This window comes from Pelodiscus sinensis, chromosome 25, assembly GCF_052426305.1.
Source record: "Pelodiscus sinensis isolate ZL-2025 chromosome 25, ASM5242630v1, whole genome shotgun sequence".
NCBI lineage: Eukaryota > Metazoa > Chordata > Testudines > Trionychidae > Pelodiscus > Pelodiscus sinensis.
In genome coordinates, this window is record NC_143076.1 from 2,725,489 (window position 1) to 2,742,732 (window position 17,244).

Sequence of the window (17,244 nt, forward strand, 5' to 3'; positions counted from 1 at the left end):
GACTGGGCCATGGCCTCCAGTTCTTCCTGTTTGTTGCCCAGGCTTCTCGCATTAGTGTACAAACACCTCAGGTAACCAGTTGATCGCCCGATCTTCTCCATTTGAGACAGGGGTCCTCCTTTCTTGCTCCTTCCTCTCTGCATTTCTTCCCGGTATCTGAGTTTCCCTCTCCCCTCAGGGTTTTGGTCACCGTCCCCCGACGAACCTAGTTTAAAGCCCTCCTCACTAGGTTTGCAAGCCTTCCCGTGAATATGCTCCTTCCTCTCTTCATTAGGTGGATTCCATCTCTTCCTAACAATACTTGTGCCCGGAACAGAGTCCCATGGTTGAAGAAACCAAAGCCCTGTTTGCGACACCACCTGCACAACCACGGCCGTATCATTAGTTCCTACGTGGAGAAGCAGGAAGGGGTAGCGATCCGAAGGTTTGATCAGCTTGGTAAGCCTCTCAGTCACATCCTGAATGCGAGCTCCCGGTAAGCAGCACACCTCTCGAGATTCCAGGTCCGGATGGCAGAGGGATGGTTCAGTCCGTCTTAGGAGGGAGTCCCCTACCACCACCACCCGTCTTCTTCTTTTGGAGATGGTGGCCGTGGAACCCCCATCCCTAGAGCTATGTATCCCATGCCTTACAGTAGATGGTGTTCGCTTCTGGTTTCTTCCTTGTGAGGTCCCTTCCAAAGAATTTACCTCTGCAGAGCCTGTGGAGAGAGCTTGAAAGCGATTACTTACCTCTATAGCATCGGGGGATTCCCGTGCTGGCCTTTTTCCCCTTCTAGAAGTTACATGCTGCCAGTTCTCGTCTTGGTCACGTACTGCCCTCGCTGGTTCCTCTGCCTTCCATGCTTGAAGGATTAAACGCTGCCTTCTATCGAGGAAGTCTTCATTCTCTCTGATCAAGCGTAGGGTCGACACTTGGGCCTCCAGTCCTCTAACTTTTTCTTCCAAAATGTTGACCATCTTGCACTTCGTGCAGATGAAATCTGTTCTTTCTTCCAGGAAGAAGACAAACATGGCACATGCTGTGCAGGTAACAACAGCAGACCCATCACCATCCATCGCTGCTGTCCTGGAGAAGGGATTTAAAAAGAAAGGCAAGAGAATCTCATGCCTTTCCCAACTCCCTGTTAGCACTCACCTGTTTACATGCTCCTTGGTCTCTTGCTCACTGCCTTATAAAGCCCTGGAGTGCCTGAAAGCCCCTCCCCCTAGAATTCAAACTTTAATTAGAAGCCAGCAGTTTCCACCTGCCAATCATAGCCCCTACCAATCACAGCACAAACTCCATCAAGGGGAGAGGGAGGGCAAAGAGGAAGTGGGGGGGGGGGAAAGCCTCACTCTCAAACACAAGGGAAAATAAATCAATAAAACAAAAAAGAACACACACCAAGCCTCACTCACAAACACAAGCTCAGCACACAGCAAGAAAGCCCCAAGCACAACACCCACTTCTCTCAAGACTCCTGTATCTGCTTCTGCTCTACCTGGAGAACTCCTTCCCTAAACTCCGTTAGCTCTCAGCTGTTGTGTGCACTGCACCCTGGGCAGCCCCAGCACTAGGCTGCAGAAGGGTGGCCCTGGAACCTTGCAATAGGCGGGTGCTCCCAGCCACAGCTCCAGCCTCCCAAGTGGGGAGCTTCGGGTTTGCCTCCGCTGGGGGAGTTGAAGGCTGCGGGCTCCCTCTGCGGCAGCCGCATGCACTGCAGCCCCGCTGAGAACGGTGTGCGCATGCTCGATCTCAGGACGCTGCCACCCAGCGGGCTCCCCTGGCGGCCACCAGAAGCACTGCCCGCCTGAAGCGGTTGTGGGCGCATGCGCAGTGTGTCTGGGCCGGCCGGCGCGGTAGGCGTGAGGAGGCGGGAGTTCGGCCTCAGAGTGGCCTGGGGCCTGGCCCGTCGCCGCAGCCGTGGAACCGCCGGTGAGCCCCGCTCCTACCCCCCGGCCGCGCTGTGCCCGCCCCCCCGCTCCTACCCCCCGGCCGCGCTCTGCTCCCCCCCCGCTCCTACCCCCCGGCCGCGCTCTGCCCCCCCCCCGCTCCTTCCCCCCCCCGCGCTCTGCCCCCCCCCGCTCCTACCCCCCCCCCCCGCCGGCCCCCCCCGCTCCTCCCCCCCCCCGCTGTGCCCGCCCCGCTCCTACCCCCCGGCCGCGCTCTGCCCCCCCCCCGCTCCTACCCCCCCCCGCCGGCCCGCCCCGCTCCTGCTCCCCCCCGCTCCTACCCCCCGGCCGCGCTGTGCCCGCCCCGCTCCTACCCCCCCCCCCCGCGCCCCGCCCTCTCCTCCCCCCCCCGCCCCCGCCCCCCCCCCGCTCCTACCCCCCGGCCGCGCTGTGCCCGCCCCGCTCCTACCCCCCCCCCGCCCCCCCCCGCGCCCCCCCCCTGCTCCCCCCCCCCGCTCCTACCCCCCCCCCGGCCCCGCCCCGCTCTACCCCCCCCCCCCCTGCTCCCCCCCGCCCCCCCCGCCGCTCTGCCCCCCCCCCGCTCCTACCCCCCCCCCGCGCTCTGCCCCCCCCCGCTCCTACCCCCCCCCCGCGCTCTGCCCCCCCCCGCTCCTACCCCCCGGCCGCGCTCTGCTCCCCCCCGCTCCTACCCCCCGGCCGCGCTCTGCCCCCCCCCCCGCTCCTACCCCCCGGCCGCGCTCTGCCCCCCCCCCCCGCTCCTTCCGCCCCCCCCGCGCTCTGCCCCCCCCCGCTCCTACCCCTCCCGCGCTCTGCCCCATAGCCCCCCGCCCCAGGAACGCCTCCCCGACACCCCCGGGCACCGCGCTCGGCCCCCCTCCGCTCCTTCCGCCCCCCCCCCCCGCGCTCCTATCTCGCGCACTGCACTCGGCCCCCCTGCCTCTCTCCGTCACCCTCGGGCACCGCGCTCGGCCCCCCCCCCCCCCGCCTCTCCCCCCCCCCCGACACCCTCGGGCACCGCGCTCGGCCCCCCCCCCCCGCCTCTCCCCGACTCCCCCGGGCACCGCGCTCTGCTCCCCCAAACCCTCCCAGATGCCGCGCTCTGCTTCCCCCTCCCCCGCCCCGCCCCCCGCGCCGGGCATGGCTTCATGAACTGGGCTTGTTTAGTTTGGAAAAAAGAAGATTAAGGGGGGACATGATAGCGGTTTTCAAATATCTAAAAGGGTGTCACAAGGAGGAAGGCGAAAATTTGTTCCTCTTGGTTACTGAGGACAGGACAAGGAGTAATGGGCTTAAAGTGCAGCAGGGGAGGTTTAGATTGGACATTAGGAAAAAATTCCTAACTGTCAGGGTGGTCAAATATTGGAATAAATTGCCAAGGGAGGTGGTGGAATCTCCCTCTCTGGAGATATTTAAGAACAGGTTAGATAGACATCTGTCAGGGATGGTGTAGACGGAGCTTGGTCCTGCCTTGAGGGCGGGGGGCTGGACTCGATGACCTCTCGAGGTCCCTTCCAGTCCTATTATTCTATGATTCTATGATTCTCTCAGGCACTGCGCTCTGCTTCCCCGCCCCCTCCCAGGCACCCCAGGCACTGTGCTCTGCTCCCCGGTCCTCCTGCCCCCTCCCCGACATACCCCGGGTATTGCACTTTGTTCCCATGTTCTCCTGCTCCATCCAAGACTCACGGTAAGCTCTGCGTTTCTGTCCTCCTGCCTCCTCCCACACACACCAGACACCATACTCTGCTCCCCTGCCCCCTCCCCATGTACTGCACTCTTCTCCCGTGGTCTCCTGCTACATCCCAGGAACACCCCGGGCACTGTGCTCTGTTCCTTGTCCTCCTGCCCCATCCCAGACACACCCCAGTAACTGCGCTGTGCTTTCCTGTCGTCCTGCCTCATCCCAGACACACCCTAGGCACTGCACTGTGCTCTCCTGTCTTGCCCTGCCCTATCCCAGAAACACTGCGCTGTGCTCCTGTTCCCAGGTGCCCCTTCTGCCCTATCCAAGTCACGCCCGGGCACCTGTTCTTCTTCTTGCACCCTGTCTCGTCCCCTACTTTGCCCTGGGTAACCGATCCGTTGTCCTGGGCACCATGCTCTGCTCCCTGCCCCAGTTGCTGTATCCCAGAAAACCCCAGGAGTACCCCTCTCCCTGCCCCAGGCACCACATTCTGTCACTCATTCTCTGCTCAGGGTGCCCTAATCAAGACATCCCTGGGCATGAGCTCTGCTCCCTGCCTGCCCCCTATTTTACCATGGGTATCTCATTCCTTGCCCCGGTACTGTGCTCTGCCCTTCCACTTCCTATGATAGACAACCTCTGGGCACTGGTTCTGCTCCTTGCCCCTTGTTAGCCCCTTTTTTTGCCCTAGGTACCCCATTCTCTGTCCCGGTCGCCACAGTCTGCCCCAGGCACTGTGCTCTGCTCCTGTCCCTGCACCCCTGCTCTGCCCTGGGTACGTTGCTCTCTTCTCCAGGCACCATGCTCTGTCCCCCACTCTGCCCTGACATGTCCAGGCACCGATTCTGCTCTTTGCCCTTAGTGCCCTTCTTCCAGCCCCAGACACCGAGCTTTGCTCCCCCTTCCTGATCCTCCCCGGTTCCACTGCTCCAGTACTACAATCTGCTTTGCTCCCTGCCCTAGGTGCCCAGTCCTGCCCTACTGTTCTTTCTAGATAGCTGTCGTCCCTTTTATTCCTGGAAATTTATTCAGTCCAGGATTTTTCACACTTAAATTTTTTAAAACTTTATTCCTGGAATTCTTAACTGGGATGATACTGTCCTTTGGCCCATCCCACTCGAGGGGCTTCTGTTGTCTATTGGCTTACTTGCCAAAAAGCTCACATTGACTTGTAACAATAAATGTGTGTCATTGATGACACCTTAGAGACCATTACAACAATATAGCTAGAGCCTGGTCAAATTCACAGCCATGCAGAATGCATCACGGACCATGAAATCTGGTCTTTTGTGTGCTTTTCCTCTATGTGGCTTTTCCTTGAGCCAGCGGAGTGAATGGCACCCAGAGCCAGCCAGGAGCTGTGCTGGGCGGTAGGTGGCTCCGCTGCGCAGCGTAAACAGTGCCCAGAGCCGACTGGGGGCTGTGCTGGGTGGTAGGCGGCCCCGTGGTGCGAACGACACCCTGAGCCGGTCGAGGACTGCTGGGCAGTAGGCGGCCCTGCAGCTCCCAGAGCAGGGCGGCCGTAAATGCGGGGGGTTGCAGGTCAGGCGGGTATAAGTCGGAGGTCGACTGTACCCCCAGTACCTACAGTGTTCAGATACACAATTTTTTTCTACCATTGCAACACATTTGTTTAAACAACTTAATTGTAGCTTGGCAGGCAATGACATTTTTGGGTGTAAAAAGTACAAAAATAATAAAGCGCTGTAAAACTTAAAACAAAACAAAAATTAAACAGTTAACTTAAACAGTTAAACTTAAAACAAAAATTCAGTTTTCTCCACGTTTCAGTTGTGTTGATGTACCCCCCCCAGACTTCTCTGGAGTACCTCTAAGGGTATCTACACTCTATAGTGTAGATACAGAGTGCGCAAATGGAAGGAGCTTTTTCCATTACTGTGGGAATGCCACTTCCCGAACAATGGGAGCTAGGTCCATGGAAGCATTCTTCCATCAGTTGCAGGGTGGATTTGATTTAAATCATGGTGTAAATCATGATTAAATCACTAGTCAAGACTCGATTTAATTGCGGTTATCTACACAAAAGTGCATTGTTGTTGGTTATTATAACTTTAATATATATTCTTGACAACTCAGAGATAGATGTAGGTTTTATTTTTAGAAGGTACATACTATTACAGTGATTTATTTTGAAAACTTTTCAGAGTAGTTTTATAGCTATATCAGAAAATGAATGATTGGTTATTTCATTTACCAAAGGTAATTGAAGCAGATATTTATGAAGTCATTGGGAGGCTAATTATCTTCAATTCAAGAGATTAATCATTAATATTTGGAGGATTTTCTTGCTATGCTGTATTAGGAGAACATCACCAGAGACCCATTTAAATTGTTTTAGTTAATTAAAACAATGTTATGTATTCTGAATTTTTTCTTCAACAGTAAACATATACTCTTTTAACAAAACAAGCATATGAATTTTTGAATTTAGTTAAATATTCACATTTTTTAAAATCAGGTTTGTTTTTGTTAAAATTGTTTTTAACTAAAATAGTTAAATGAAATAATTTTTAAAAAAACAAAAATTAAATCAACTGTCAGGTCATCACAAAAAACTTAAAATATTGACTTCTGCAGCTAACTCAGTCATCTTCATCTTCATTTTCCCGTTTGTTCATAATCTGGAAAAGAAAAACAAGTTTTCTTGCTGTCATGGCTCAATTTCCCAACATGACACTTTGAGTAGTATAAATTCTATAAGAACCTGTATCTGTATCCCAGAGACAAACTTGTCCAGTCTCAGTTTCCCTGAGATGGAAAAAAAAAATTGATCGCTGCCTCCACCAAGTATCTCTAAAAATATAAAATAAACCCTTTCCAAGGAAGAAACCACATGGAATCCCTTCCCTGAGCCAAAGTTCTCTCCTCTGCCCCAACCTCTGTTATGCTTGGAATTGGGAACACAGAGATAATCTGCACAGAACAATGGGGCTCTGCTTCTCCCGGACTGCAGGCTTCTTTCGGAAGAAGCTTTTCCGGAAGAGATCTTCTGAAAAAACTTCTTCCGAAGGAAAGCGTCCACATTCAAAGTTCATCGAAAAGCAATCTGTTTTTTCGAAAGATAGCATTGTCGAAGCAAAAACACGCTCCTCTGTGTTTAGGCAGCTAGCAAACTGCCTTAATTAATAAAGCACAGCATGAGCCAAACGTGGTCACAGCAGAGCCGGGCCCAGTAAGGCTGCTAATACAATCAATCCTAGTATCTTTATACCCTTAGCCAAACAGTCTGACGTCAGGGCATCCAATTACAGAAATCCTCAATTAAATTTGGAAAAACAAAGCCTTATCAACAAGATGGCGGACAGGTACGAGGGAGTACATCTCCTGTCCCAACCAGCCCAATTAACACATACCAATAGCCCATCCTGTAGGCCTCTTCTCACGGGGTGACAGAAAGTTCACTCTGGTCTACGTGCTTGAGAGAAAAGCTGAAATGGTTTCTGATAAACAAGATGGCTTCTAGCTAAATATGAAAATGGTTTCTACAGCTTCTACAGCATCCATTCAGTGTGAACGCTATCTCGCATTTAAGCTGTGATTACTATGGACAGAATGGCCACTAGGGCACCTGTGCTTTTTACTCTTTCCTCTTCTTTCAAAAGAACTCCCTCTTCCCCATTCACACATGCCTTTTTCCGAAAGAGCTCTTTCGGAAAAAGGCTTCCTTGTAGAAAGAGGTTTGCCAACGTCAGAAAAACCTGATTTTTTTCGAAAGAACGCGATTGCAGTGTGAATGTAAGTGAAGTTTTTTCAGAAAAACGTCCGTTTTTCCAAAATAAACCTCTGTAGTGTAGACATAGCCTTAGGCATGTAGGTTTAGAGACACAAAAATCAACCAATACCGGTTAACCAAAACAAAAAGAAAACACTATTATTATTAAAACAAAACCACTGTTTCAAGCATAGTAGATGACTAGGTGTTAAAAACCATGAATTGAAATAGACTCAAGGATTCTCCCTGGGCTGTAATCGTTAGAAAAACAATTAACCAGCTCAGACATGATTTCCAAACCCCCAAACAAAGAAAACAATAAAATCAGATGGACTATCTAAACTTTTTCTTACTTACACGTATTAATGAATGTAAGGAGTCTGTTCCTGGGAGAGTCCATCTCCCCTGCTCCATACCTGGGGAAAAACTGCTCTGACTCACAACAAAGGAAGAAAAACCCTTCTCTCATTTGATATTCCTTTTCTGCATTTCATTGGCTGAATGCTCAAAGCCCCCTCCCTCAGGTGCAGAGCCTCAGTTAGCTTAACCCTTTCTTTGCTCTCCAGGTAAGTCAAACTCTCCCTTGCAGCTCCTATTCATGAGGCTTGCTTTTTCAGGTCCCAAACGATTTCTCACTTGGGAATGAATTATTCCAGAGGAAGAAAATATTCTTTCTGCATGGGCAGAAGACTCTACTGCTGTTAAAATTGAAATGATCATTTCAACAGTCTCTGAATCCAAGTGCTTAAGTGACTTCTACCAATTCTCTGGTGTAACTTTCTTTAAAACATCATCGGCAAACCTATATTTCTTGAATGGTTCATCCTTAGCTTTGAATTCTATTCTAGTTGGCATTATGGAGAGATGATTCCTGGATGCCTATGTCATAGCCAACTTCCCTTCTTTAGCAGTTAAGGTTTTACCCTGATACTGAGTATTGAGAATTAGGGATGTAACAGTGTAGTAGATCAACCAATAAATTTTTGCTTATGGTTAATGCTATAGACTAGACGCATTCTTTCCCTACTCCCGCCAGTACATTTTTTAGCAGTCTGGCCAGCAGCCTGGCTCAATCTCAGCTTGCGCCGGATCCGGGACCTACCTATGCTGTAGCTCTGCATTTAAAGTGTATTAGGAGCTAGGTGAGCAGGGAGCCTGGTTCAGTTCTGGCTCGTGCTGGGTCTGGGAGCTCAGACCCTCATGCTGGATGGGCTGCTGCCACCCTGCACTGCTGTCTTTGTATCAGAAGCAGCAGCACAGGTTAACTGCCAGGCTGTGAGGGGAGCTGGTTTTTAAATTGGCTTCCCTCATGGACCAGCTCCTGATTGGCATCCCACGCAGCTGCCTCTGATACAGAGGCAGCAGTGCAGAGTGGCAGGGGGCTCCTTGGCAGTGGGGCTGGCGCATACTGGCTGCTGGCCCCACCCCCGGGGACTATAGAATAGTCCAATAATTCATGAGGTTAATTGACTATTTAATTAACCAATATTTAACATGCCTATTGAAAATGTTTGCAAGAAAATTTTAAAGCAAACAAAAGGAAGTTTTTCTTCACACGGAGCACAAGGAACGTGTGGCACTCCTTTCCAGAGGATGTTGTGAAGGATTTTAACAGGGTTCAAAAAATTCATGGAGGATAGATCCATCAATGGCTGTTAGCCAGGATGGGTAGGAATGGTGTCCCTACCTTCTGTTTGTCAGAGGCTGGAAATGGATGACAGGAAAGGGATCACATGTTGATAACCTGTTCTGTTCCCTCCCTCTGGGACATCTGGTATTGGCCCCTGTTGGGAAGATGGGATATTGGGTTAGATGGCCCTTTGGTCTGACCTACTATGGCCCTTCTTATGTTCTTAAAATGAGCTGGAGATAGTGCTTGTCCCATTCGTTTTTTTTATCACTTGTAATTAAGCTCTGTCTCACTCAGTTCCTTCCAAATTTTCAGCATCAACAATAACAGTTATTTCCCTGCATTTTGTTCGAGGCTACAGAGTTAGGCTTCAGGATACTCAGCATGTGTTCAACATTTCTTTTAAGCCTAACGTTGAGATCTTTGGCTGTGACAGTGCCATCTATTTTTTCACTTTTTTTTTTTTGGATGATTTTATGGGTTGTTTAAAAAAAGCCTCATGCTGGATTACATTGAGAAATTGTTGTCTAGTTGCCGATAGTGTTCTCTGTAAAACACAGCTGTCCTAAAAATTTTACAGTCTGTCTCCACATTTTTGAAGAATAATTGTAGTACTCAGATTTATCCACAGATTCAGAATATTTGAATATTTAGAGAACATGTTCAGCAGTTAAATAGTTAACTATGTTGACATTTAACTTACTATTAGATTTCACATCTTTTATTTTAGACTCACTGCAGGTCACATATTTAAAGGATTTTGTTCCTATCCAGAAAGCCTAGAAAATAATTTGAGCTTAAATTCTGGAGAAACAGATGAAGACAGTATGGCGCATGAACCACTGCTAGCACCTACAAACTCTTTAACTAGGAAGTTACACTCATTTTTTGGTCAAAATACCACAGAACCATGCCAGTTCTCTTAGTCTACAAAATCAATGAGTTTTGCTTCTTTTAAAGTAAGCAAAAAATAAATTCACAGCACATTTCACCTAAAATATAACAGTACAGACTATTATGTGGTGACACTTTGTGTTATGAAGTTACTAAATAATATTAGTAACTAATATACTAAAGAATATTCAAATCCAGGAGAAATCTTACTGGTACAAGTTTTTCTTTACATTGGTGATGCACACCTGTGGTGGGTTTTGTTCTGGTGTAGCTACATCAGTGTACACCACCCTAAGTCACGTTGGCTACATTTAAACTACAGGCTTCTTGTGCAAGAAGCCTTTTGCGCAAGAGTTTTTGCACAGGAACTTCTTGTGCAATAACACATCCACACCTCAAAGCGCATCGCAAAAGCTTTGTGCTTTTGCGCAAGAGAGCATCCATACTGCATGGACGCTCTTGTGCAAAAAAGCTCTGATGGCCATTCACAGAATGGTCATCAGAGCACCTGTGTGTTTTCCCATAGGGGTTTCTTGCACAAGAAATCCCTCTGGAGCATCCACACTTGCCTTCTTGCGCAATAGCTGTAGCGCTAAAAGCAGTTATGCCTCAGAAACGGAGATTTACCTACACTGGCAAAAGCCCTCTGTTCTGCTGTTTAACTGCCCGTTTAATTGTGCAAGAGCTAATTTGAGGTGTGGATGCTCCGCAGGTTTTTGCGCAAAAACCTTGTAGTGTAGACATAGCCTTTGTGTGTCTTCATTACCCTGCACTTCACCTCCTGTAGTATTGATTTATTTGACATAGACTACACTAGTTCTTTCTGTGTAAAGGGTCCTTAGCCATGGAGCAAGGAGAAGCTTATGTTTGCAAAACAAGTCACAATTCTAATCTGAACTCTGCTTGTCAAATACATCACCAGGGTCACTGTTCATCGCTGCCTAAATACTTTTCACATATAGTTTCTTGTTTAGGAGTTCATTAACCTTCATATAACTTTCCTTTTTGTCACTTTGGAGAGACATATAGGAAATCTAGGAGTTATGAATGTAGGCCCTTCGTCATTCTTCTGTCTTGTGGGAGTGGTTTCAAAGTCAAGGATCTTCTCTTGTGAAAGATTTGTCTTCTCATTCACATTTTTTCTGTTGGTCAACAGTTTTGTTCTTCAGGTGGACTATAATCTGGGACTGCAGATTTATCAAGTCTCTTTTTATTGAAAATCATGGAGCAGTCCTAGTCAATTTAATACATCACAGTTTTTGCGATATTTTTTAAAGCAGTACAGTAAAACTCCAATTGTCCGGCATCCAGTGGTCCGGCATTCCTGATAGTCTGGCACCAACTGGAACCCGGAAGTGCTCCGGCCAGCCGGACAATTGGAGCTGTTCCGAGCTGCTTCCCCAAGTCCGCTGCTGAAACTGACCAGCGGGGGACCTGGGGAAGCAGCGCGGAGCAGAGCAGCTGGGGTGCTGCCAGGTTGGTCCCACAGCACCTCCCTCACCTCCCTGCTCGGCCCCCAGCAGCACCCCAGCTGCTCTGCTCCGCGCCGCTTCCTCAAGTCTGCTGCTGTTGCTGAAACTGATGAGTGGCAGATTTGGGGAAGCTGCGGAGCAGAGCAGCTGGAGTGCTGCTGGGCGCCAAGCAGGGGGGTGAGGGGTGGCGTTGCGGGACCAACTGGGCAGCACCCAAGCTGCTCTGCCCGCTGCTTCCCCAAGTCCGCCGCTCGTCAGTTTCAGCAGCGGTGGACTTGGGGTGCTGCCGGGTTGGTCCCGCAGCGCCGCTGAGGTGAGAGGCGGTACTGCGGGACCAACCCGGCAGCACCCCAGCTGCTCTGACCTGCTGCTTCCCTAAGTTGCCGCTGCCGCTTGCAGCCCCAGCTTGGCCTGTCTCTGGCGACTTCCCCTGCCTCCCTGCAAAATGGTGGAGGGTTTGCCCCACGCCGCACCGTTCCCCGCTGACACTGCGCCCCCCCCCCCCCCCCCAGATCCGTCACAGCCCCCCTGCCGGAGTACCTCCTGATAATCTGGCACCCCCTGGGTCTCAAAGGTGCCGGATTATCGGAAGTCTGCTGTATAAAGGAAACTGAAATATATCTCATTAAGGTGATAGGCTAGCAGTGTTCTTCACTGCTGCTGCCAAGCACTCTGGCATCACACCTCTAATCCCATCCTGGTGAGGAATGGAGGCTGTTGTTGTAGGGCCTCTTCCTCCATGGTGGCTCCTGTCCCAGAGGGCTGGGCCTGTGGCTTGATAGTGAGCCTACCTTATGGTCACCCTGGGCATGGATAGCAATGGCTTTGGTGTTTCATGGGGCTGAGTTTAGCTAGCTCCAAACATGGCATGTCGTCTTATATCTCCGGTCAGATTTGGCTTGGCAAATTTTTTTGGGGGGGTGGGAGGAGGTCAACTGCTCTGGGGCCCAACGACGTAAAAAGGCCTACGGCTCCCAGCTACTGCTGTTAACTGGAGTGCAGTAGCAGCGCTGAAGAGCTGGGGGTTGGAGGATGCTAACCCCAGTCCCTCCCCTTCTGCCCAAAGCCTCGACACTTCCGGGAGTGTGGAGCCACCCCTGCTCTTCCCGGCACTGGAGCCTGGCAATTCTGTTAGCCCCTCTGCCTCTGTTTCATGATGGAGGGACAGCAGGCTAAATTTTAGTGAGTGGCATTATGACCATATTGGCCTTGCCCCTCTGCCATTACAAAAGGGTGCTGCAAGCCTGTGTGCCAGATTGCAATGCCTGGAGGAGGGAGCTGGGTCCAGCCCCACAGGATTTAAGAACTGCATCTTGGGATTAGTACAGGGTGGGCTAGCTTTCCAAAAAACATAGCCACCAGGTTGTTGGGTAACTCAACTAGAGCCTTCCCTTGGTATCTGTGACATTTTCTGCATCTGTAGCAAATCTGCATCCCTAACCACAGCTTTTAAGAAATAATCTGTTGTGTAGTTAGAGGCCAGTCCCATGGAGAGCTTTGGTATTATCAGGATAGATATCTTAAATTGACTGTTTTATGGGCTCTATTGCATAGAGAACATTAGGGTAATGTGCTCATGGTGACTTATGTTGTAAAGGAGATAGTACAAAATGCAGCTATCTAGAGTACAGGCTCCCTCAGATTCCCACATCTGTGCAATGACAGAAGTTTGGGCTTTTCTCTTTCCTTCTTGTAATTGATAGTTTTGGAATCAAGTGATGTTGGCGTAGAGATGGCAGACATTCCTTTATATGGATTGCAACAGTAAAATCTGGGAGTTTTGTTAAACTTTATTTCATTAGTGCAAAAGTCTGCTTTTTACAATTTTCAAATCATTAGAGGCCCTGTGTCCATCTATTTTATTTTGAGAGGGAGAGGGATAGGGGAAAAGTTATTGATGTGTTTTCCAATTGTCATGCCTTTTCTTCAGAAATGCTGCAAATTAGTAGTAAGTGGTAAGTAGTAAAAAGTGTTAAATGACTCTCATAGCCTGGAGAAATCTGCCTTCTGTTTAAATGGCTGAGATGCTGGTGAACTTACAGTTTTATTACAAAAAGAAGTGTGTAAATGAGGAATTCTTTGTTTGTCTACCATGGTAATGTTTCCTTTTCTCTTTGCCACAGGCTCCTTAAGATTCCCATATCTACACAATGACAGAGGTTTGGACTCTTCTCTTTCCTTCTCCCTGTAGTTGATAGTTTTGGAATCAGGTGATGCTGGCATAGAGATGGCAGACAGCGTGAAAACTTTCTTTCATGATCTTATCAGGGTAAGTCTCTCAGTTTGTCTTGATTCCAGAATCTCTTAAGGAACTTTAATTTCCTTACATAGGTGTCATAATTTATAGGCAAAATTGACTTAGACGAATCAGTATATTTCTTGATTGTATCTTGTTCCTTACTGCTTGGATGCCTTTTCTTTCATCTAGCCAATGGTGGATTAAAAATATTCCCCCTCCCCCATGAGTAATCTCAGATTTCATACCCTGGTTACCTTTTTCTTTTTTTAAATATGGAGCAGTATAGTGGTTCAGATCATACACAAGTACCAGGATTCTAATCTCTATCCAGTTTTACCCAGTAACATTTCCATTTTTGGTCACTCAGCATTCTTTTGGATTTGTGTGTGCATGGAAATAAGAGGGAGCTACTTTTGTTCAACATGATACCACTACAGACTCTCCTTGCTGAGCATGATCTGGGCAAATGTTGAGCTTGCAGTGAACCCCCAAATAGCTGTGTGTGCTGCAGAATGCCCTGCAGTATTGAGCCATAATCTTAATTGAACTTTGCCACTCAAACTGACAAGAAAGGGGCCAGTTATGTATTTTTTGTGATGGGAAGGCTTGACTGAGCTTACCAGCTTATTTCTCAAAGGACACTTGCCACCTTTCAGGTACAAATGACATTTGTTCATGGTCAATTTAGATGGTGTTGCAAAAGATGGCCCACAGGTGAAAGGCTGACTCCCACTGGATTAAATGAATGATACTTTCCCCACCCAGTTTTAAAAAAAGGTTGAAATTTCTCAAGTGCTTTTCTGGAGCTCTCTGTGGATTTAACACTAGTTTTGAGTTTAAGCAATGTGGAGCTGATTTTTTTTTTGTAACCAGGAAGAGCAAATTGCCTTGGTCTTGTAACTATAGGACATGATGAGGTAAATGTAAATAACAAATTTTGATTTGTGTTCAAACAGAAATGCCTTACATATCCTAAATCTGTGTGTAACTATTATTAGCCTTATATTTTTTTCCCTTCATGGATTAAAAAAGCTAACAAGAGAATAGATAACTTTGTATAAAGATACATCATAAATTGTACTAATAATTGCTCCCACTTGGAGAGAAATTACAAATAAAATGAACCAGTTCTCAGGAGAGCCTTGAAACACTGTTTTGTGTTTGTCAGCTTGTGTTACAAACAAAGCAGTAAAGAAACCCAGCTAGGTTAATTCTACCTTCATACACAAATTGACAGGGGAAAAAAAGCACTTTTTGCCTAATTGGAGAAAATAGACAAAGAAATAAATGATTCTCTGGCTTTGAGAGGCTATAGGTAATAGGAAGTCAATAAGAAATTATACCTTTAAAAAAACAGATTACATTATAATGTCACTTCTACAAATGCCTAAAATGGTTCTGACTAAAGTCATTGGGCCCCTGCTGTAATTGAACTGAACCTTGGCTACAAGCACTGTTGGCTTCCCCTCCTGACTGATGACCATTGCTGGCTTTCATCCAAATTCCAGTCTGAGGGAATAATGGGAGCGGAGGAAAACAGTGGTCAACCTCTCACTTCTTTGCTACTCCTAGCAGCCTTGCTATCCCCCTTTGAATTCCACCTAAGAAACTCATGAATGTGTGTCTACTTCCACCATTGATCTTGCCACAGGTTCTCTCTGTTGCCACTTTCAAGCATGGTCAAGATTACATAAAAATAATTGCAGTCCCAGGAGTCTCCCACTTCCTTGTTTTATTATCCTGCTACTGTGACATGCTATTTTCACTACGCTAGACATGCTATTTTCACTACATCTGTCTACACTAGACTATAAACTCCTTGGGGCTGGGACCTTGTCTTTTAAAATACCATGCACATCTGTGACGTTATAGTCTTCAGTTTTTATATATCAGCCCCTCAAACCCACCTAGACAATGAGATTTTCATTGAACGGGAAACCACTGCCCAAATTTAGTACAGGCAGTCCCCGGGTTACGTACAAGATAGGGACTGTAGGTTTGTTCTTAAGTTGAATCTGTATGTAAGTCAGAACTGGCGTCCAGATTCAGCCGCTGCTGAAACTGATCAGTTTCAACAGCAGCTGAATCTGGACGCCAGTTCTGACTTACATACAGATTCAACTTAAGAACCCCAGGCTCCGCGGCTTTGCTCTGCTTTGCTCCCCGTCCCCCTGGTCTGCAGACCAGGGGGACGGGGAGCAAAGCGGCGGAACACGCGGGCAGCGGACAGCCCAGACGCATCTGGGCTTTCCGCTGCCCGCGTGTTCCGCCGCTTTGCTTCCTCTCCCTGGTCTGCTGGAGACCAGGGAGAGGGAGGGCCCCGTTCGTAACTGCGGATCCGACATAAGTCGGATCCGCGTAACTCGGGGACTGCCTGTATGCCCAAAATGTAGGCCTTGTTTACTATTTTTTTGAAAGGCTAACATTAATGGAAATGTTGGCTCAAAATGCAAGGAACATCAGAACATAAAATGGCCAGACTGGGTCAGACCAACAGTCCATCCAGCCCAGTATTCTGTTTGCCAACAGTGGCCAATGCCAGATGCCCCAGAGGGAGGAAACACAACAGATAATCCTCACGTGATCCCTTCCTTGTCACCCACCTCCAGAGAAACAGAGGCTAAGGACACCATTCCTACCCATCCTGTCTAATAGCCATTGATGGACTTAACCACCATGAATTTATCTAGCTCTTTTTTGAATCCTGTTAAAGTCCTATCCTTCACTGCATCCTCTGGCAAGGAGTCCCACCTAGTGACTGCACCTAGTGAAGTAAAACTTCCTTTTGTTTGTTTTAAACCTGCTGTCTATTGATTTCAATTGGTGACCCCTAGTTCTTATATTGTGGGAATAAGTAAATAACTTTTCCTTATTCACTTTTTCCACACCAGTCATGATTTTATAGACCTCTGTAAAGGAAAATCTTTATAATTCTCCAGGGGAAGATATGAGATTATAGCTGAAAGACAGAAAATTAGGCCAGTGCATGCACCAGAAAGTGAAACTGTCCAAGCAATTTTTTTTGGTTCAAGCTAACTGGCATGCACAAAAGTAAACTGAATCAATTATCATAATGAAATGATTTGTAAAATTCCTTCAGTTTCTGTCATGTAGGGGGTTAGATAATGTGGGTAATTTTATGAAGATAATTTTTTAACTAACTATATCACTTTTAACATTTACTTTGCTGAAAGTATGTTGAGTTCAGATGTGCTGTTTTCTTGTGCCTGCAGGGAATTAAGGACTCCATTTGGGGGATATGCACAATCTCCAAGCTGGATGCCAGAATCCAACAGAAAAGGGAAGAACAGAGAAGAAGGAGAGCAAGCAGTGTGCTTGCCCAACGGAGAGCTCAGAGTGAGGAGCGGAAACTAGAGAAGTGAGGAAAGGAGCTTAAGTGTTAAATACTAGCAAATTTGCTTGTGCCCTCTCAGTCCACCATCAGGCTAGGAGACAAAAAAAAATCATTTATAAGCAGAATGGTTCTGAATATGACCATGGAGGTCCTAAATGATTGGAAAAATTGAAAATCACACTGAATTAGGACCAGTCTGCAAGATTTGTCTGTATGTGTGATATTTCAGAGTAATCCAGGTAGGAGGGAATTTGAGGAGAATGGGTATTTGACATTTACACTGCTATTTCCCTCTGCACATATGCAAATTTTCATACCTGCCGCTCCATATATTGAGCTGAA

The 17,244-nt window shown here is 47.9% G+C and overlaps 1 protein-coding gene across 1 annotated transcript in view; it reads left to right on the top strand.

The window, feature by feature from the left end:
* The first annotated feature begins 1,768 nt into the window (after positions 1-1,768).
* Positions 1,769-17,244, top strand: part of EI24 (EI24 autophagy associated transmembrane protein) — an 89,219-nt gene continuing 73,743 nt past the window's right edge. Inside the window, exons 1-3 of the mRNA XM_075909260.2 lie at positions 1,769-1,917; positions 13,432-13,577; positions 16,781-16,926. Coding sequence (XP_075765375.1) covers positions 13,536-13,577; positions 16,781-16,926 — 188 coding nt within the window. The 5' untranslated portion in view covers positions 1,769-1,917; positions 13,432-13,535. The remainder of the gene's footprint in view (positions 1,918-13,431; positions 13,578-16,780; positions 16,927-17,244) is intronic.